This window comes from Populus euphratica, unplaced genomic scaffold (assembly GCF_000495115.2).
Source record: "Populus euphratica unplaced genomic scaffold, PopEup_1.0 scaffold181.1, whole genome shotgun sequence".
Lineage (NCBI taxonomy): Eukaryota > Viridiplantae > Streptophyta > Magnoliopsida > Malpighiales > Salicaceae > Populus > Populus euphratica.
Window position 1 is genome coordinate 276,902 of NW_011499958.1, and position 22,681 is coordinate 299,582.

The 22,681-nt window shown below is 32.7% G+C and overlaps 1 protein-coding gene across 1 annotated transcript; it reads right to left on the minus strand.

The window, feature by feature from the left end:
* Positions 1–8,984: 8,984 nt before the first annotated feature.
* LOC105138471 (trihelix transcription factor GT-2-like) lies at positions 8,985–11,934 on the minus strand. The gene is made up of 2 exons (XM_011044549.1): positions 11,364–11,934; positions 8,985–10,777 (listed from the first exon to the last, which is right to left on the minus strand). Exons 1-2 carry the CDS (start codon positions 11,648–11,650, stop codon positions 9,283–9,285), a joined length of 1,782 nt encoding a protein of 593 aa, XP_011042851.1. The 5' UTR covers positions 11,651–11,934; the 3' UTR covers positions 8,985–9,282.
* Positions 11,935–22,681: the final 10,747 nt, after the last annotated feature.

The following is a 22,681-nucleotide window of genomic DNA, read 5'->3' on the forward strand; positions in this document are numbered from 1 at the left end:
TCATATGTTTAATTATTTTTATAATTTATTAATTTTTTTGAAAAATTAATAAGGCTAGGGAGTGAGAAAGAAGAAGAGAGATAGGTTCAGCTTTCAAAGAATAAATGAAAGAGACCAGTACTGTTGTAGCTTTGTTCTATGTTCATGGTAGTGTAAATGTCAGAAATGGTAACAGTAGTTAATTTGCTTTGTTTTCAGGTTTTTCACCAAGATATGTGTATGCTATTTGATAATCGAGAGGGGAAAAAAATACTTTATCAAAATTATATATAGGACTTTTATTGATAGAAATATTTGGAAATGAAGAAATTATTACACCTTCGTGCGTGTAAATTAATAGATATTGTAATAATCCTCCAACCAGTGAAGGGAAATAAATTCCCTATTTAATCACGTCTGTTAAATAAATAAAAAAACATCCTCTACTGCTCAGCATATGCTTATCGGTAGATTGAAGAAAGGGGAAAGGGCATGGACAAGAACAGTCGACTGTTATTTCTATCTGAGCTATGATGGATGGATAAGCAGCAACCTAAAAATGGAGGAGAAGAAAACTAAGCCCCTGTGGCTCCGACTGGGGACCCTTCCCACAACATGCCAACATCACCCGCTGTCATGCTGCTCGTGGACCTTCGACAGGGTCCACCAACAGTATTACTCTTCGAAGTTGTTAGTCTAAGGAACTAACGTGATGCACAGTTCTTAATTTCTCTGAACTTGTTCGGTTCCCGTTATATCATTGAAGTCAGTGCCGATAAAACGACCAGGAATGATTATTTATTGTTCACTTTGTAGCTGCAAAATGAAAAGAATAAAAAATTCTAGCTGTTCAAATATAGAGTAGTGAAGCCATGAATAAACCTTGAATTAATGGTGTTTAATTTACCGAATACATAGGTTTGAAAAGTATGAACATTATTATGATAACAAGCTTGCAATATCCCTCCTCAATCCGGTAAAATCTGAACCCTAGCTACATGTCCCCGTCTTTGGATTAACTACAAATATAATCACCCAATATTAATAATTAAAAAAAAATGGTCTCTTAAAACAAAAGATAAACTATAGAGAAAATATGTCAAATACGACATAATGATTTAGTACTAAAAACGCCGTGCATTGCTAAAATTAATTGATCGGCAACTACCAAACATATTTCGATTGTTTTTTGATATGCAGAATAAGCCTGTAAAAGGCAAACAAGAAACCACAGGTGCCTGAAAGCCAAAAAGAGCAAGAAACTACAAGAACTATGCACACATGGCCCTGGATAACAGAAGAGAAAAAATAGTCAAAGAACCAGCCCCTACCGTAGCAATCTCTGGACCCCAACATCAGTCAACTTCGTTGAGAGTTATACCACTATCTTCCACCTTTTGCAGAAGGGATTTCCATGAGGTGATGTTGGGCAAGTGCCAGTTCCACCAATGAAGTTGAAAGTCTGATGTCTGTTCTTACGTTTTTCTCAAGTCGTTGCCATTTCCCATTGACACCTTGTTTCGCAAGACTATCTGGAGATGAGAGACAAGTAAAGTAACCAATGAGCAACAAATAATCACAACCATAGTAATAGTTCACCATTCCTACTGACACCTTGTTTCGCAAGATTATGATTAGCTCCTAGCAGAGTGTGAATATAAGTTACAGGACCCAAACATGATGAGAATCGTGAAGCAAAGGTGAAGAGATTTTGGTAAAACCATGGTCTGATAGACTTCTTTGTCATCCAATTGACTGCATTTCTAGAATCCGATTCCACCACCACTTCTTTTCTAAACATATCTTCCTTCAATGTTGATAACTCCAAGGCTTTAACAACAGCTAATAATTCTGCTTCATTAGAATCTTTTATTCCAACAGGGATTGAAAAAAGTCTTAACCCCAATCCATTATGATCACGTTGAACACCTCCAATACCAGCAGGACCTGGTTTACCAAGCGAAGACCGATCCACATTCCATTTCATAACCGAAGGTTATGGAGCTGACCATATAATTAAGTAATGGTCGTGACTTCATAGCGTTCGACCATTCTATAAAACCATCAACAGACATAAGCAAGCCAAGAGCACAATAAGGGAAGTCAGGAAATAAAGCCTTGACCCATACACATAAACTTGTTAGGATTAACAGAAAAATTATCTCATAATCAGGCTGATTGTTGTTAAAAATCTGCTTCATTTTTTAGAAGCCAAAGAGACCAAGATATGGTTAAGAAAAGCATTGACCATACTTCTCTTTGAAGAACTTCATTAACAAGGACTTCCCATTGTTGAAACAAAAACTCGACATACTTCCAAGATATCACCAAGAGAGCCCCCACCATCGAATGAATTGAGTCCCTATATTCCAACCCTTTTGACAACGTATAAGGAGATGATCAACAGTTTCCTCCTTCTGCAAGCATTTAGGACAAACAACCTCTTATATGTCAATAATACCTCGTTTAGAAAGCATTCCTCTAGTATTAAGTCTGTTGATTATATATCGCCAACCAGCAAAATACTTCCGCCTTTGGAGGAACCAGACCCTTCCACAGACCGTTAAAAGAGATATTGTTATTAGTCCGAAGGGATGAATTCAGGAGCCCTCATAAAGACTGGACCGAGAACTCCATATTGGAATTAGATAGAAGCTCAAACATATAATTAAAAACATTGATTTCCCTTCCTCTCAAAGGTCTTCTCCACCTATAGTTCCAAATCCAAGCAAAACCATCCCAAGTGCCCATATTAGCTACTGAATAACCTTTGTCAGTTGAGAGGTTGTACAAACGAGGAAACTGACTTGACAAACAATAATTACCAATCCATACATCATTCAAGAAGCTGGTATCACAACCATTACCAACCAATATACAACTTTCTTGATCGAAAAATATTCTTCAGGTTCTCATGATCCCTTGCACATGGATTAACCATTCTACTGCATGAGTAACTAGCATTTTTAGACCTAATCTTCTTCTCAATTTTTGCCGCTACCGTCACAAGGACAGGAAAAATAGAGAGATAATAGATTCGAAGGTTGTTTAGCACTGACTTAATAAAGCACACTCTACCCCCGGTAGATAAATGCTTTCTTTATTTTCCAAGCAGCCAACTTAGAACTTATTCTACTAATCACGGGAGTCCACATTGAAGTACAAGGAAAAAAGCCCCAATCGGTAGACCAGGTGTTTAAAAGGAAGTCCTTCCATTCTGCACCTCAATTAGTAGATTCAGAGACAATGTCCTTCTATACTATCCTTCTCCATTTCCACACCAGTAATTGAACTATAGAAAAAGTTGACTTTCAGCCCTGACATTAGTTTAAAGCACTGCAAAAATCTTTAAACATATTCTGCAGAGATCATGGCCGAAGATATGACAATCAAAGGATATCTACAGACAACCAATTACCCTTTTCCTTTTCTTTTTAACTATGGAAATTGTGTCTTGGAACAACGTGAGGGGGTTAAAATAATGCATTATTGCTGCTAATCAATGAAGGGCACCTCTTGTTTCTTCTTGGCACGCATGTAGAGGCAGATGTGCTGTGTGCTACTATTAGCACTATAATCTTAGCGGCGATGTTTTTTTTTTTGGATAATCAATCTTAGCGCTGTTGTGATGGTTTCTGTCCGATAGCACGGCAATAATTTTGATTCTGAAATAATGGGCACAATATGTGTTTTCTAAAGCAAAGCATTGCTGTTCTTTAGCACTATGATGCATTTCTTTATGACTTGTAAGCATGCCCTACAATTTTGTCCAGCTAGATGCAAAAATAAAATAAAAAATGCAGCAAATGTTGTCCATTAAAGATGTGCCCCCACGTATTGATTGGTCTAGATATTTATTTATTGATAGGAGCTGGTTTTCTGTTATACAGTTACAGTTTAAGACAGTAAAAGCTCCTTTTGCCATCACGACGTCGTAGCCTCCCTTTCCCCCCCACTTCCTCTGAGGTACACATGGTGGACTGCATATATCAGCTGAACTCATCACCAATATTCAGTCCAAATAAATGAAAAATCTTGTCAGACATGTAGAAGGAAATTCGACCATATATATATTTTGATTGTGATCACACATCGGAGTTTCACAGCGCACACGAACATGGTATGATAAGTTTTGCAGAAAATATGTCAAGAACACACCATGCTGCAATATATACATGAAGTAATAAGGTTCGGGTGCCATTTCATTGCTTTATGTATACTTGGAAGATGCTTTTTTATTTATTGAAAAAACAGTTAAATTTATTTTTTGCATTTTTTATGATAGATTAATATATATCTTCACACTTCTAAATCATTAATTAATAGCAGTGACCCATGATACATCTAGACAGACAGTTTATATATATATATATATATTACCTTCACAGACCAACGGCATAAATTAATTAAGAGAATTAAGTGTTGATTTAGAACAATTTATTATAACTTAGCATTCAAACGCGCGGCAGGGGAATCGATCGGTGCATAAGATTTGGTCATTAATTGTGAAATGAAAAAACAAACAAAATCAACGAAAACAATGACCCATTGGTGTGATCTTTTTATTTCTTAATTTGTTTGGTTGCTTATTCTTCGAACTGTAGCTAGGTTTTAAACCCTAGTTGTTCTTCTTTAATTCGCTTTAATTAATTCAAATTAAAGGCCGTGATGTGAGATAAATTATTATATAAATTAGATTTATTATGTTATTCATAGATTAGATCAACAAACAGATAAGATTATGTGAAAATAATGTATCATTAGGTATTTTATCTATACATTTTGTATTTATTATTAAACTAATCCATGATAAATTTACTTCCTATATATAATTAATAATTTCTCGTGATGTGATCCACAGGCCAAAGAAAAAATAGAAAATCACCGGATGTGAGGTTTTTATGAACCCAATTGCCAATAATTAGTCGGAATTCAAGATTGTGGGGTCGAGAGGACATGGCCATTTCCATACACTGTACATGCGTCTTGCGCACAGTAGCCTAGGACAGTTTCTAAATCAATTTATGAGTATACTAATGTATACTCCCTTCTTAATTTTCTCTTTCTTTTTCTTTAAAATATATTAAAATAATATTTTTTTATTTTTTAAAATTTTATTTTTAAAATCAATGTATAGAAATATAAAAAATTATTATTATTTTAAAAAATATTTTAATTTTGGCCACCCTCAATCACAAACATGGACTTACACAACAAATGTGGTATTGCAAGAAAACCATTTTAAAATCACTCTTATTCAGTACTGATCTTATAATCAAACAACCTACTGTGGACTTTTGATTTCTATCAACCGGAGAAACTGAACTTCTTTATATTCCGTAGACGAGAAGTGTTTGAAATTACTCTTACTTTTGCTGTTGTGATGATCATATCAATGTTTTTAAGGGACGTAATGTAATGGTGAAGGATTTAAGATTTATATAATAAATTTTAAATTTAAGTTAAAACGTGTATTTTTTATAAAAATTTGAAATAATTAGAATTTTATTTATTTATCTAAATATATAAAATACACTTTCTAAAAAATAAGATTTTTTCAAATTCAAAAAAAAAATCATATCAATCATTGTGAGGATCATATATGGATGTGCTATAATTGAACTAGGTGAAAAGTTTAACCATGTATTAAGTGGATATGTTATTGTTGCATCAAATAATTTAAATGTGAAAAAATATATATATATAAATTATGATTGATTAAGCTTAAATTTCATCATAAAATTCCTTAGATTTTGTTTTATAATGAGCCAGCTCTTTGTAACGATACAGATCGGAAATTAAAGACCTTCAAATTAAATCTAGGAGGTGCTATTTATTTTTTAGTTTTATTTTTTTGTCTATTTAATTTTGAATTTTAACTTTTAATTTTTCCATCTGTTTAAGATATTTTTTTTCTCTTGTTGTGAATTCTATTCCATTTGATTTCTAGTTGGGATACTTCATGTTGTATTAATTTTCCTCTCTTTTATAATTTCAACAAATAACCATTAAAATATATCAAATGTTTTTTTAAAAAAAAATTGCACCAATAATATTGTATATTGGCTTTAAAAAAATCTCATTGTCAAATGTTAAAAAAAGAAAAAACTGTTCATAACCATTAATAATATATTAATGAATAAAATTGATTTACATAAAAAAAAAACTACCCATCATTATATATATATAACTGAAAATCATCAGACATTTCCTGATTGATAAAATCATTAAACACATTAATTCATAATATTATGGTACTTTGCTTACGATTAGGAAAAACCCAATTCAACTCCATCCATCACCATCTGTGCTTGTAAATCATGGAAAATTCTATTCGATAATTATAAATTAAATCAAGATTAAAATGGAAACTCGTAAAAACACAAAATCAAGCTGTTAAGTGCCGGCTGCCATAATCTTAATGCCAACACTTCTCTTTCCAACACGATATCCTCTAACCAATGCCATTTTACCATTGATTTATGATTCCATCTCCAAACACTTTTTTATATAGCCGTTCTCTGGCAAAGTCATCGGCAGCGTGCGAGATTTCACTAGCTGGTGATTGAAGCCTTGAATGCCATCGACTGACATGATCTCCGTCGGCGTTACACAGGTTACATGAAGTGCATATTTCACTCAAGTACTGATCCAAATTCAAGTATTCTAAACCCCTATTTATTTGTTTTGCCTTGAGAATACTTAGCCGGCGAACCAAAAGAAGTATGCCTTCCATAATTTCTCGTTCGAGCTCTCTCTCGATCTCCCTTGCTAGCTCCTCTCTTATTCTCATCTCCTCTTCCGTAACATTCTTGCTGAAATATTCTCTCCTATTTTCTGTTGGACAGCCAGAAGGCCCAGAACTGATGTTGCTACCAGTAATTGAACATTTGCCATTGTCATCGTCCGAGACAAAGGCTAAATTAGACCACATAAAAGTGCTTTCATTTGAGAAAGTAGATGCTTTGAATTTCAGTGGGTGAGAATGGGGTTTTCTTTTAGGGAAGTTAGAGGATTTCATTCTGATAGTTTTTGTGGGGGTCTTCAAAGCATCTATATACATATATGTTGCCGGCATCTCTAATGCAAGAATTTTGCCACGGGGCAAGACTATATACCTGTACTGTAATAACATATAAGACATTTAGATAAATGAAACTTGCATATTGACTTCTCCAAGACATGCCCTTGTCCCAGTTAACACATAAAATTATAGGAGATTATATTATACCTAGCTTGCTGGCCAATGGATTCGACGACTAAGATCGGCTTACATTTCAGACAGGAGTCAGTAAGCTGTATATCGACATTAAAATTAGACTATGTTGTTGTGTAAATGAATTAATATACATGATTAGAAGTATACTTGTATTTGAATAACTTATAATATCTTTAAGGCAATTTATATGTTAAAAAATTAAACAGGTAATTAATCTTTTTTTTACATAATTTTTTAATTAAACTCATTTAACAACTTAATATTTTGCATTCATATACTTTTTTAATATAATATTAGATCTTGATTGAATAAATGGTAGGAGTTCAAACCTATATATAATCACTCTCGTTCTCTCTAATAAAATTAAGTATAAAATAATTTTAAATTTGAAGTGCTTATAATATTTACAAGATGTGTTAAAAAATAATATAATCAAAACTATTTTTTAGGCTACAACCAACAAATTAAAACATTTGATTTGATATTATTTTTTTATATAATATTATTTTTTTAATAATTAAACAGTAAAAAATTGGAATCGCACCATTCTTTGTTTATTAATTAATTGAATTGATAAAATAAAGGTAAGGTAATCCATATAAATTTTAAGCTACAAAATATTTTAATTTTAAACAAATAAAAAAAACGTCCATATTTTAAGATTAAAATTGTTTTTTTTCGAAAGAAGAATTAAAATTGTTATTTTTAGTTTAAAATTTTTATTTGATAAAATATACATGTAATCAATCCCACTAAGGATTATCATATTTTTACCATGAACTCTCAAGTTTATACCTGAGAATTACACCCCTATTCGGTCAATCTGACACCAATATTCTATCGGTCGGGGAAAGGTTAAAGGTCATTTTTTAGTGTGGAAAAAGAGGCTAAAAAGATATCCATTTGAAGGTGTTCATAGTGAAACTAGCTAGCATATATAGTTGCAACTTCTCAGCACCAAACGATAGTGGGTTCAGTTAGCTAGATTCTCATCCTATCCATGAAGATCGTTCGATGTTACTGAGGATAAAGATAGACTTGTGTCTTGCGCCTATGCAATGATAGCTACAGGAGCCTTTAAATCTAAATACCCTAGCATCTAAATTCATATAGATCATGACCACTCAATTTGTGGACCCTCACCTTTAAGGGGCAGTGCAATAATCCATCCTCCAAAGAAACTGGGCAAAAAAAATCATGATGCATGTACAGGTAAAAAAGGAAATGGAGCATGGTAAATGGGAAATAATTACTACATCCATCTACCGTATAATGTTCAACTTTCTGATCAATGATAAGGTTTGGTTGATCATCAAGAACTATATAATAGATATGATGACTTGGTGGAATTAAAGTCAAGACATGGGGATACATTAACAATACTATACAAAACTTAATCGAAGATAACTTAGATTCCTTCTGGTAGGACCTTACCAGGACCTTCATGTGATGTTGGCATGTTAGGGAGGGCCCTAATTCCCCGAAGATAAGCCGATTAATTGTCCTCTTCTATATTACAGTCTCATGCACTGATTAATTATTAGCCCCTCAACAGCACCAGACGAATGCTTTCTCATTCTCATGTTGTTGGCTAAAGTTTGAAAGTGGTTTCATGAGAATATCATATCCGAAGTCACAGACTCCATTAGTACTGTGTAAATGATTTCTTTCATTTACAGCCAATGAAAAGAACGAAATATTTGCTTTGTGCACGAAGCTATCAATCTACCCAGCTAGCTATGCTGACAAACATCACGTAAAATATTTATTCTTTGCAGCCAGCCCATCTAAAAATGTTAATTATTAACTTGAATAATAAAAAAAAAAAAAAGGAAGAAAAATGTCTTCCCACTATAAAATGGAATCCATGTGTACATATATGGGCAAAAATAAAAAAAGTAGGCACCTTTCATATGGCAACCAGATAACCTGTATTCTCATCGATCGGTCATGAGCAGCTTCTGCTGCTGCACCTTAATTCAGTTCTGAATGATCTACCAGGTTAATTGACAATTACTGATTCATCTCCAGTAAATATTTGAATTTGAGAATTTTACCCCTTTTGTATAAACCATGACAATGAATTACTCACCATTGACCAATGGAGCTGATTTGCTTGCTACCACCAGCTCAAAGCCACCTGCCTCATCCTCTTCATCAGTATCTACATCATCATCATCAACAACAACATCATCATCATCATCTTCAATATTGTGATCGATGTTAATATTTCTTTCGTTATCTTCATTGATTGTCTGAGGCTGGGTTGCTTGTTGAAAAGGCCATTGTCGTTCTGGTCGTACCATTAGCGGCTCCATGGTGCTAGTGGGCTTAGCAGCATAATCTGAGTTGACTGTAATTTCCATTTTATTTTTCTCCTTGTATAAAGCATCGAGCTGGTCGAAGTATGGACATGTTTTTGAATCTTCAGGCCTCTTCTTGTTGCTCTCTTTTACTTTCTTGAAATACTTGTTTATATTCTCCCATTTCTCATTGCCTCTCTTTGCACTCCTATTATATCCAAGCCTTTGCATTCCAGCTGAAATATCCTCCCATAAAGGCCCTTTAGCTCCATTTTCTTGATACTTAATATCAAGATTGGCTCTGAGATTAATAAGAGCTTGTACTTCTACTTTTGGCCATCTAGAAGAGCTTGATACAGTAAAATTATCTCCATTATCCCTTTTTGGAACCTCCGATTTTGTAACCGGTGCGAGACTGGCGGGTGCTGGCCTCAGCTGTAATGGCTGTGGTGGAGATGCTGTTGGAGTTGTTGTTGGTTGTGGGATTTCTTGTGTTTGAACTGAGTTTTGCTGTCCCGATATCTTTTGCAAGAAGGCAACAACTGCAGCATCTTTTGCTGCTGCCGTGGATCGTTCTTGGATTAAGGTTTCATGTTCTCTATTGATTCTTGCCGTCTCTTGCGTTCTCCATGCCTCTTCGCGTGCCATTCTTTCATGCTCGTATTTCTCAATCTTTTCCAAGAATTTCTCCTGCAAATCCTCTTGCTTCTTGATGACATCCCTCGTTAGCCTCTCAAAAAAGTCCTTCCAGTTGCTCTCTCTCTTTCTCTTCTTATAACTTACTTCCAACTCTTCATCTGATGCTGTTGATGATGGACTAGAACTAGCCAAAAGATGTGTAGTGAGGTTTTGCAAAGAAGATGGGTAAGCATTTTGAGAAGGATTTATGGGATTTGAAGATATTGGCATTGGACTAATTGTATGGTTGTTGGGTGGTGTAGCAATGGTTTGTGACATGATATCCATAGGGTTTGTTCTTGATGGAACAGTAGTATGAGAGGCAATAGCGGTGTTATTAGTCCATGGCAATGTGGTAATTGTTGCAGATGCAGTTTGAGCTTTTGGTGGTGGCGGCGGCGGCGTCGTCAATGTTGGTGGTTGTGTTGAATGTGAAGGATGATTTTGGAAAGCTTCTAATTCATCAAAAAACTTGTAAGATTTTCCTTCGGATTTACCTGTTCGGCCTTCTTTGGTTCGCTTGTGGTATTTGTAAACGTTCTCGAATTTCTCTTTGCATTTCTTGGCACTCCGATGATAACCAAGCTCTGCTAGTTTCCTGATAATTAAGAAGATTTCAAGAACTTCATCTCTGAATTTATCATAGAATTACAAGATCTAAAAATGCGTTGACACATAAAATTAGCATATTATAGACAGGAAAAAAGAAGAAGCAAAACTAAGATGAAGGAAGAAGAGAAAAGCCCAAAATATATGAGAGAAATTCTAACAAGCCATGACGACAGGGAATCACACTTACCATGTTGGAATTGACTAGGTCGATTTCCTAGTTTTTGAGAACGGTTGAAAGAACAAAAAACCTATATTAACTAAAGAAACCTTGAACTGTGTATTATTATTAACTGCAAAGAATTTCTTCGTAGAGCATCAGAATTAACATTAGTTTTTCCTCTTCAAGATACTGAAATCCCTCAGAGCGAACCAACCAACATTATCAATCTAAATCCAAATACCAAGAAAAACTGTAAAATGTCATTGTGCGGAGGATCCAAGAGAGTGCACAGAATTTCGCGAAAAGTTACTTCACAGATCTCCATGCACGAACTGATTAAACAACAGTTTTAAACTTATGCTTTAACCAGACACTTTGAAAAAGAAAAGAGAAAAGAGAAACAAGTCATCACCTGGAAACCTCTTCCCATAACGGACCTTTTAGACCCGAGTCACGAAACACTGCGTCCATATCGGACCTTATCTTCAGTAAGGCCAAAGTCTCTTGCCTAGGCCACCGGTTTGCACCATAATTCATCCGGTTACCTTCATGATAAGCCCCCATATTCTTATCTTCTTCAGCTGAATTTGAACCAAAACCACCCCCACCACCACCACCCGCACCACCTTCAGTGACGACCCTGGTCGCTGTGGCCGCAACATCACTAGATGTTGCTTGGACACTTGAATCACCTATCATGGAGTGATCTCCTAGCAATCACAGCTATCTGAAATAAAAGAAAAGTGGGGTGGAAAATATAGGAAAGAAGGTGAATTCTTGTAAGGATATTATGAAGATATTCTGTGGTTAATTTGTTTATTTTAATTGGGTGGGATCGCTCTGTCAATCTACATTAAAAAAAAGTGAATACTGGGAGTAGTTTTCTTTTTTCTCCTAAAGTATTAAGCTGGGGAATCTTCAGTAATCTTTTAATTTTGTAGGTTAAAAGGAAAGCAGTGAAATGGGCTCTCTCCACACACACACGTATAGAGAGAGAAGCATGTAAATAAAATTAGAGAATTATTAGAAAAGAAAATTAAATTAGAAATAATACAAAATAGAATAGTATAAATATGAAAGCAAAATATGATCGACACCGTAAGCAAGGGGCAACAGCTAGTTGTAGATGGCGACGATGGGGATAATAAGTTGGCCCATGTAGGTCACATTTGCTTTTTGGTGCTTTTTTTGGAATTCAGCGGGCAATTTGGCTATATTGAGTATGAAATGACCAGGATATCCCTACTTGAATCCCGCTCCTGTCATTGACCTCCCCACGTGGTATTTGATAGGATGCCGGAAGCTATTTTTCAAAATAATTTTTATATTAAAAAATATTTTAAAATTTTTAAAATTTATTTTTCACATCAACATTTATCAAATAAAATAATCTAATAAAATTTAAAAAATAAATTTTAAAATATATATGTTTAAATTCACTCCCAGAACGCCTTTAATCATGCGAATTATGATTACATATATTGTTTTTTGTAGTTCAATGAAAACCTTATCTTGTTTTAAATATAGCTTTGAAAATATTTAATCAATCATTAATGTATTTTAAAAAGGCATACTTCCTTATTAAAATGTGATTATAAAAGCTACTATGATAAATACACATTAAATCATGAAATTAATATAAAAAATTATAGGGTGTTTTCTAGCAAATATATTTTTTTATTTAATTTGCGTGTCTTGTACTTGGACGGAAATGCTGAGCATTTAAATTAAGATAAAAGAAATACCATCTGCACTTAAAATTCAACCTCACGGGGACAAAACCGTGGAACTCGTGGAGCCACGTGGGCGCAAGAAGCTAGTTTTGCTGCCGACCATTACCGTTTTGACAAACTTTGCCATAATCAAATAATTTATCCAAATTCATGAGATACCCACGCTCTAAGCTTATCTCTTGAAATGATCCTGGGAAATGTTGAGTTAAATTAAACCACAAGTTAATTATCAAGAAAATAATTGAACCACTAGTTAGCTAGCCAGCGCAGCCCATTTATGAGGTCAAGTAAGTAGTGACCCATCTAGTAATTAGTTGCGACCTACCGTAATTAATTTGATGGAAAATATCATAGGATTCTTGGGTAAAAATAACCCCACGTAGCCCTTGAGTTTTAACTATAAAGTCTCCCATTTTAATTGTGCAATAGATTTCGAGTCCCTCCACACAAATTAATAAGGTTAGACCTTGTAATAATCATATTGAATTGGACAGGTGTGGGTTGGATCATCTTAGGTTTTGAGTATTCAAGTTTGAATCACTACACACACACTCGATCCCAGCCTGAACTTCTCCAGTTTGTATAAATTCATGAGCCTGGAGTTAATTTAAAAAAATAAAAAAAAAAAAAAAACACAAGAATCTGACTATAATATATAAACATCCCATGAGTATGAAGATTTTAGCAATGAATTAAAGTCAAGATTTAATGACATAGCTTGTCCTCTAATAATTTTTTTATCACCTTCTGATTTTTTTAATATAAAAAAACAATTATAACAATTATATTAAAACATAAAATGATAATTTATTTTTCTTTCGTTAATTAAGTCATATAACAGTTATATTAGGAACCTATTAGAGATAACACGGAAGATACAAAGGCTTAATATATAGAGAGTAGAAAATGAAAAAAGAAATTGAATTATGTATGTATTTTTATTTTATCAATAAGAATCTACGAGGGAAGAAAAGATTAAAGGACTCAAAGCCACTTTTTTTTATTTATTATGTAAATAAACTTGGATTCTTTAAACTTAAAGGGTCTGATCAAACACAATAAAGATATGATTACTATTTATTTCGGGTTCATATTATTTTACCTTTGGTAAGAATTGAAAATGAACAGTGACCTAATTTTTAAAAAAAATTAATAATATCCAGACTAATTTATATATGTTTTAACTAGTTTTATAAAATTTAAAATTAATGATGATATAAATTTTTAAAAATGAATTATTTATGCATTTTTATTTTATCAATAAGAATCTCTGAGGGAAGAAAAGATTAAAAGACTCAAAGCCACATTTTTATTTATTTATTATGTCAATAAACTTAGGATTCTTTAAACTTAAAGGGTCTGATCAAACACAATAAAGATATGATTACTATTTATTTCGGGTTCATATTATTTTACCTTTGGTAAGAATTGAAAATGAACAGTGACCTAATTTTTAAAAAAAATTAATAATATCCAGACTAATTTATATATGTTTTAACTAGTTTTATAAACTTTAAAATTAATGATGATATAAATTTTTAATAATTTTAAAATTTATAAAATTTAAATTAGTAATTTAAAAAAAAAAATTGAAAATTAAAAAAATTATTTTTTTATAGTGTGGGAAGGTGTCGGAAACCATATATAGCAGCAGGGGCGTTCCCCGGCTGTTGATGTTAATTCTAATTAATATCTGCCAAGAACATGTCCTGTCACCATAAGATTCCGGCACGAGGACGTAATGGAAAATAACATACATGGTTCACAGATGTGTGGTCCTCGATGGACGAACTTGCTATAATATAAAGGATCTATTATTTTTAGATTCAATAATCAATAGATTCTCATGTCGTTTTTTATATTTTGATTGAAATCTTTTTTCTAACAATATTAAGAGGACAACTTCTATACTGATTTGAAGCGTTTAGATTGATCGATTTCTTTGATTTTTTTGTTATAAAATCAAAATTTAAGAAACCAATATAGAATAATTCTTTTTTATCACACGTCCTCTATCACTTGTCACTTATTCTAAGGTTGAAGATAGCTCGTAGTTTCTCATCCAAATCTATGTTTATGTTTCCGAGCGCCTTGCAACATCCGATTCTATACTTACTATTCATAACAAGTAGAGCACCGAAGGAGGACGGTAACGAATTGAAAAGAGATTTATCCTCTTCGAGATTTGAATCGAGGGAACCATGTGATGAAGAAATATTTTACACGAAGAGAAGTTATCCGAAATCGAATTGCAGGAGCTGTTAGGAGTTGGAAGATACGCAATGCTATCGGCTCAAGGAGCAATTATATATATCGAGAGCGAAGAAACAACACGGATCGGCAACACGCAACACACACACATACACTATAATTATATATAATGCAAGAAATGTCAGCGAAATAAGAGATTACCATGAACTTAAACAAGTTGTAAAATGGAAATTATCTGATCCATATCAGGTGGTTGTGTCAGCGATATATGATTATACTGTGGTATAAAATAAAGAAAGAAAGAAAGAAAAGAGGTGGAGATGTCGGTGCGTGTTGATAAATTTATATATATATATATATCAAATTGCAATCCAATAAAAGCACATAAAAGGGAGCTGACCTGGCCATGTCTTAGGATTAGCTTGCACTAATATTAGAGGGTAGATTAGGAAGGAGAGAAGAGCTAGGTGGAGAAGGAAGGAAGGTAGGTAAACATGGAAAGGAAGAGGACAGAATGTTGTTGCCATAATAGAGAAGGGGACGAAAGGTACGAGTAGTTGATGCTGAGAAGACTAGCTGTGGTCACATTTTCTTTATGTATGTATTTTGTTTTGCAAATTAGACATTATTTTTACTAGTTTGTTTTATGTCGATCCCTTGTTTGCTCCGCTGGCACACAACTCCTCTTGCTGCAGAGAGATGCCTTGCCCACCATGTCACCATTAAACGTATAGCACACAACCACAGATACAGCACTTCGATACAGACATGAACACTTGAGGGTTTTATATAACCAAAAAGATATGATCATAAGGCACAATATCTAACAATCCAAATATTGTACTTAAATATAATTAATAACATTGGACAAATAAACACAGTAATATATACAAATAATAGGGCATTTGCATCATAGTTAAGAAATCTTTCTTGTCGTGGAAAGAAAAGAAATGCTGATGGAAATAATAACGGAAATGCTGATGGAATTTTTTAAAAAAAAAAAACCAATCAAAATTTCTTGCTCTTCAATTGCTAAAAAATAAAAACCAAAGCAGTAGTCCCCTCTTCAAATTCTAGCAGCTGATGATTGACGCAGACATGAGTGGATTGCATGGTGGTCCAGTAAAAGCTACCACCTGCTTTGTCTAAAACAGTGATTCTCCGGTCATCCATAGACACCTTTAGGTACGAGCAAAATCCAACGCAGCGAGGTTTTGATTTCTTAGCCCAATAAAATTTATATTATTATTGTGAATGTTTTGTAATATCAATTTCATAATCAGTTCAGTAATTTGTGGAATTGATAATAATTAACCTTTTTCTTGTCAAAGTTGATGGCTTTCTTTTCCACTAATGGATTCCACACAATGTCAAGCAAAACCACCATTGAGTTAAAGTTCAGTTGGAAATAGTGAGATGAAAGTTATCAACTAGGTCTTGCTCTAAAAGGACCTATCTTGTTGGACCAGTAAAGCGCTAAGGAACAAGCCCTGGTTGATACAAGCAACACTTTTGCTTTATTATTTACGTTGTTAAAATGTTCGATGCATATTGTCACAGCCAATTTCTTGTTATTTTTATTTTTATCTCATCTTATTTTATTTTTTTTATAAAAATAATACAAAAATGATGATGAAAAAATGAATGAAATGAAAAAAAAAATGAAAAGAATGAAGAATAATTTGAAATTTGGGTCAAGACAACATAAATTCAAAATTTGGGGATCTAATTGAACTTGGAATTAGTTTAGTTAATGAAATCAGGGGCTTAATTGAAGAGATGCCAAAGTTTGGGGCTGATTTCGGTCAACATTGTAATAAATCAAAGTCCAAGGACCAAAGTAAAACAACTGGTGTACTATAGGGATGTTAATTGATTTATCCAGGGTTAATATTGAAAGAATTAAGAGTTGAGGAGCCAATTAAGGACTGAATTAATTAAATTAAAAAGGATCATTTTGTAAATTTATCCGAAATGAAGGGTTCCAATTGCAATTTATCCAGGGGCGCAATTAAAAACGGAATTTCCTGAATAAGGGGCTTGATTACAAATGTTCACAACGTCAGTGATCAGAATGAAAATGGCCATTCCCATACCAAAAACGGCCGTTTCAAAGCAAACTGTTCATCTCCTTCATCACGATTCAGCGGAAACGGCTGCAGATCGTGATAACATCCCTCTCGCCCCCACGATGCTTGCCATTACTGAGGCACAAACGCATGGCATTCTCTGGCTTTATAAAAGCCACGACAGCGGGGGGGAAGCACAGGACAGAGAGAACGAAGAGGGGAGACAAAAACAAAAACACCAAGAACGAACAGAAAAACCCAGGAAAAACAGAGACGAGCAAAAAGAGAGAACCAGGGAGGAGGGAACAGAGAAAAACACAGGGAGACAGGGGAAGAAAATAAAGAAGAGAGGGAAAGACAGACATTACAGAGAGGGAGAGACAGACACGGAGACCCAAAAAAAGACAGAAAGAAAGACAAGAGAGGATGAAGAAGAAAAACAAGACGAAGCAGAGGAGAGCGTCCGATTCGACCAGCAGCTTCACGTCTTCATCGACATCGTCTTCGTCTCAGAACCAGAGCTTATCAGGAAGACGCCACAGCAAAAGAGACTAATAAGGAATCCAGAAAGCAAGAAAAAAATGAAAACCAGAGAAACAACATAGGAGAAGACGGTTAGCCTGCACACCTTCTGCATCGTCTTCGACGTCTACAGACCAGGTAAGTTCTGCATTTCCATCTTGCAATTATAATCACGTAGTTACTGTTTAAAGGCAATTTTAATTCACCATTTACTGTTCATTGTTCAATTCACTGCTTGCGCATTCACACGCGTCAATCAGATCCGCGTGACTGCTGTCCAGCAGATTATTAACTAGGTGGGCCGGTTGAGTCCAGCCCAGCTTAAAAAAAAATTGAGGCTGGGCTAGATTTAACAGTTAGGTTCATTCTAATTAATGCTTTTTTAAATTAAGAGTGTGTTTAGCGACTATAATCTTTTATCAATTTTTTATTTTATTTTTTTGTTTTAATTTTTGATCAAATAAGTCAATTTTTTATATTAAAAAATCCAAAAAAAATTATGGATCCTTTTAAAATTATTTGTGCATCTCTCATGTTTTTTATTATAATTTCACTCATATAATAAATATATTTTTTATATAAAAAATAACAAAAATAATATATATGCTTTGCATTAAATTAAAATTATGCTAGTTTATTTAGTTGTACTAGAATTATGATTATTTTGTGTTATATAATATTTATCAATACTAAAATTAAAAATATTTATATCTAAATATTCACTAATACTAGAAGTATAAATATTACAACCACACTCTAGATAGTATAATCAAATAAACTCTTGATAATTTAAACTAAAACTAATAATATAACAAATAGAATATTTAAAGGGTAATAATATTTTTTATTTATGTAACTAGTCTTATATTATATAATTTATGTTGATCAATTAGAATTTTTAGTAATTATAATATTAAATAAAATTTTAAACAAGATTTTTTACATGTAATAATAAGATGAGAAATCTGTATTTTCCCTCTATTTAATTTTTTAAAATGGTTGTGATGGACACATATATTTTGATGTTCTTTGTCTCTCTATCGTCTTCTTTTTTAATTTACACCATTTCAGCTTTGATGAGACGAGTACATTTATTCTGAGAAAAGTCAGCAGGAAACAAAATCAAGGTTTCATAACATGTAGGGCATGTGAATGAACGCTCATCACATGTCATCCATGTGAAAGAACCCTTCTCCAAGCAAGCGAGCCCAAATGGATTCTGTTTTATGTTTAACCCTTCTTCTTTACTGTCTCTAAGATTAAAGCTTGTGATCAATTCAACCGGTTTTAACATGTAGGGCTAAGTCATCGGCGGCATCCTCTTCTCTTGCTGCGATTTGCTTAAAGGGCTTATCTCTCTTTCATGTTTTTTTTTTCAGAGGTTCCCTGTAAGCCCAATTGCGGCTAGATAATGAATCAACGGCATAAGGTCAAGCGGTATTGGGCTTCACGTCTTCTTTTAACTTGAGAGTTTTCGTTGAGCTCCTTTTTTTTTCTTATTCATTCATGCAATTTGCCTCTTCGGCTTTTCCTGACAAAGGGTCTTTAGAATCTCAGGATTATCTCAAAAAGAATTCCATTTATCTTATTTTTCATCTTGAAAAATAAAAACGAATGGAAAACATAGGCCTTGCGTTCAGGGCCCCAGGCCTGGACTGAGGGTTGAGGAATAGTTTTATTCGAACGGATCTTGACTAAAAAGAGAGGCCTAGTTATTGGCCTTTGAAACTAATGAGGAGGTCTTTTTAGTTGAAGACAGAAAAAGGCTACCAGGTGAGAGAGCACTGTAAAGCATTATCTAATTATATTTAATACTATTCGATTTCTTGTTAGATTTGGAGTCAAATGATATAAAATCAACGTTAGATGAAATCCTTAATTCAGTTTTCATAGGACAGGAATAATTTTAATGATTTGCTCTTACTGTTTCTAGAAAAAAAAAAAGCTACTTTTTTATTATATGAAACAAGAACACCCGCTGCCACGTTTTCAAAACAGAGTTGGGTTCGGGGCTTCTTTCTTTCCCGGAACCGCCGTCCGTAGATTCACTTGAAATTGAAATTCGAGTGCCCAGATAGAAACTAATCATGGGTCGTCGATGGTGCTGGATGCCGTCGATGGTGCTGGCATCGAGGTTCATGTGGAATAGCCTAAAAGAGGCCCCCTTTATTCGTAAATGATGTGACAGGATTTAAGATTCACAGCAAAACCCATTAAGCTTGTCGCCACACAAGATAAATCGGGAACAAGCATGGACCACTCTCATTGGACAAGTCCCCTCCAGGACCGGGTCCTCTCCCTTCCCAGTCAATTTTCTCCCTTAGCTAGTTCGTTCGAGTTTTTATATTTAAAAAAAATTAAAAAAATCAAAGTAAAATATTTTTACAAATTATAAATTATTTTAATACAATAATATCAAAAATAATTTAAAAGATAATCATAATCACAATGACTTGTCTGTAAAATAAAGCTTGTGTCTTCTTTTGGTGAACTGGGTATAAATCTTCGTACAGTGGACCGGTCATGTCTCTACAGACTACTTTATAGACTTCAGTGATTGTTTATGCCGTAGTTATAGGTTTTAAAACAAACCGTGTAAATAACATACTTTTTTATTGTGCTATATATTTATGATAGGTGAATAATTTATTTGGGTACTGTTTATGTTTTTTTGAGCGAAAAGTACTCACGTGAATTTTACTTTGTACTATTTACATGAATAATATATTAATTATTCATTATATTAGATTTCATTCAATAAAAAAATTATTTTTAAAAAATTATATTTTATTTAAAAATTAATATTTAATATTATTTAATAACACTATATAAATTAAAAAGATATCACATGATAACATAACATTTATAAAATTTGATTGTGATTTTAATTTTATTTTTAATAATATTTTAACTAATTTTGTTCAACACTCAAAAAACCATAAAAACTATGGTTTTTAGCAAATTAATTTCATATATGATGAAATTATAGATATGTTAATGAAATAATAAAAATTATTTGATATATAATATTATATTATTTAATAATATAATAATGATAGTTAAATCTATGATATTTAAATTAAAATCATCAATATTAATATATATCTTTTTTAATTATATTACAACCTCAATTTGAAAAGTATATCTAACCAAATATATTAAATTATTTTTTATTCAATTTTAATTCCAACTATAATTTTAACAAAATATATATAAATACCAAACCAACTTTAATTATAAATATTTTTTATAAAATAAATTTTTTAAAATTTTAATTATAAAAATTATTATATTACCAAACACCTTATATATTACTCATCAACTCACCACAATTTAAAAAAAAATATTTTAGTAAAAATAACAAAGACAGAAAAAATTATAATTGACACATCCATAACACTGGAGCTGTAGAGATTATATACAACTTCATTATTATAAATTATATACATAAGTTGATTGTTGATTATGATTGAGTTTATATTATTGTTATTTAGAATTAATAAATAGTGATTTATGAATAACAATATTAAATATATTAATTATTATCCTAGCTCTCTATATGTCCGTTATAGATATGCTTTCATGGTCATAATTATATTAATTAATATAAAAATTAAAAATTAATGCTTAAAATATCACTATTTCTAATAATTAAATAATTTAAAATATATATATATATATCTTGGAAAACAGAAACACTCAATAATTTATTTATTTATTTTAAAACATGCTTTACATGGAGAGTGGTGCGTGGGTACATGAGGGAGAGAGGAGAAGGATTGGAGAGGAAAAAAAAAAGAATCTTTGCAACCCAACTATTTAAAAGCACGAAGAATTTTTTAATTATGTTATTAAACCTGATTTAATGCATCAATCTTGAAATTTGACAATTTAACTATTTATCTAACTCAAGTTTAAAACTAAATTACACTAAAATTAGGCTTGGTAGGCCAAGCCTAGTGCCTAGCCATGCATTAGAAAAAAATTTGACACTTTGTTTATTCATCTTCAAAATTCAACCACCACGAGATTTTTGTTTTAGCCACAAAATTACTTTCAACATATTTTTTTGTTCAAAATACCTAGAAAACACAATAGAGATATTGTTAAACTAATTCATAGCCATGAAAATATAAAAAAATCACCCTAAAACCGGAAATCCACCATAAAAAAAAAACTTCACAAGCTCATATATGATTTTTCATGTGTTTTCAAAATAAATAAAAAATTAATCTTAACTCTCCTCGTTATACAGAACTATTTATCATAAAAAATGATCGTTTTGGTGGCCAAATTCCTCGCCAACATATATCTTTTCTCTCTAAACCGAAATCTGATGATCTCCTCTTTCTTTTCTAATAAAAAAAGAACTAAAAATAAATAAAATAAAGTTCAGTTTCAAAATTGAATTTTGTAAATTGTAAGGGATCAATTATCTAATTGCTAAAAAAAATGAGAGACTCGAATGAATTTTTGACAAAAGTTTTCAATCCACCACTTAAGAAGTCTTATATTATATAATTTATGTTGATCAATTAGAATTTTTAGTAATTATAATATTAAATAAAAATTTTAAACAAGATTTTTTACATGTAATAATAAGATGAGAAATCTGTATTTTCCCTCTATTTAATTTTTTAAAATGGTTGTGATGGACACATATATTTTGATGTTCTTTGTCTCTCTATCGTCTTCTTTTTTAATTTACACCATTTCAGCTTTGATGAGACGAGTACATTTATTCTGAGAAAAGTCAGCAGGATACAAAATCAAGGTTTCATAACATGCAGGGCATGTGAATGAACGCTCATCACATGTCATCCATGTGAAAGAACCCTTCTCCAAGCAAGCGAGCCCAAATGGATTCTGTTTTATGTTTAACCCTTCTTCTTTACTGTCTCTAAGATTAAAGCTTGTGATCAATTCAACCGGTTTTAACATGTAGGGCTAAGTCATCGGCGGCATCCTCTTCTCTTGCTGCGATTTGCTTAAAGGGCTTATCTCTCTTTCATGTTTTTTTTTTCAGAGGTTCCCTGTAAGCCCAATTGCGGCTAGATAATGAATCAACGGCATAAGGTCAAGCGGTATTGGGCTTCACGTCTTCTTTTAACTTGAGAGTTTTCGTTGAGCTCCTTTTTTTTTCTTATTCATTCATGCAATTTGCCTCTTCGGCTTTCCCTGACAAAGGGTCTTTA

Coding starts and splice junctions, on each gene's coding strand:
- LOC105138471 (XM_011044549.1), bottom strand. CDS start 11,650: ATGATAGGTGATTCAAGTGTCCAAGCAACATCTAGTGATGTTGCGGCC. Junction 10,778..11,363: donor TTATGGGAAGAGGTTTCCAG/GTGATGACTTGT, acceptor CTTAATTATCAG/GAAACTAGCAGAGCTTGGTT.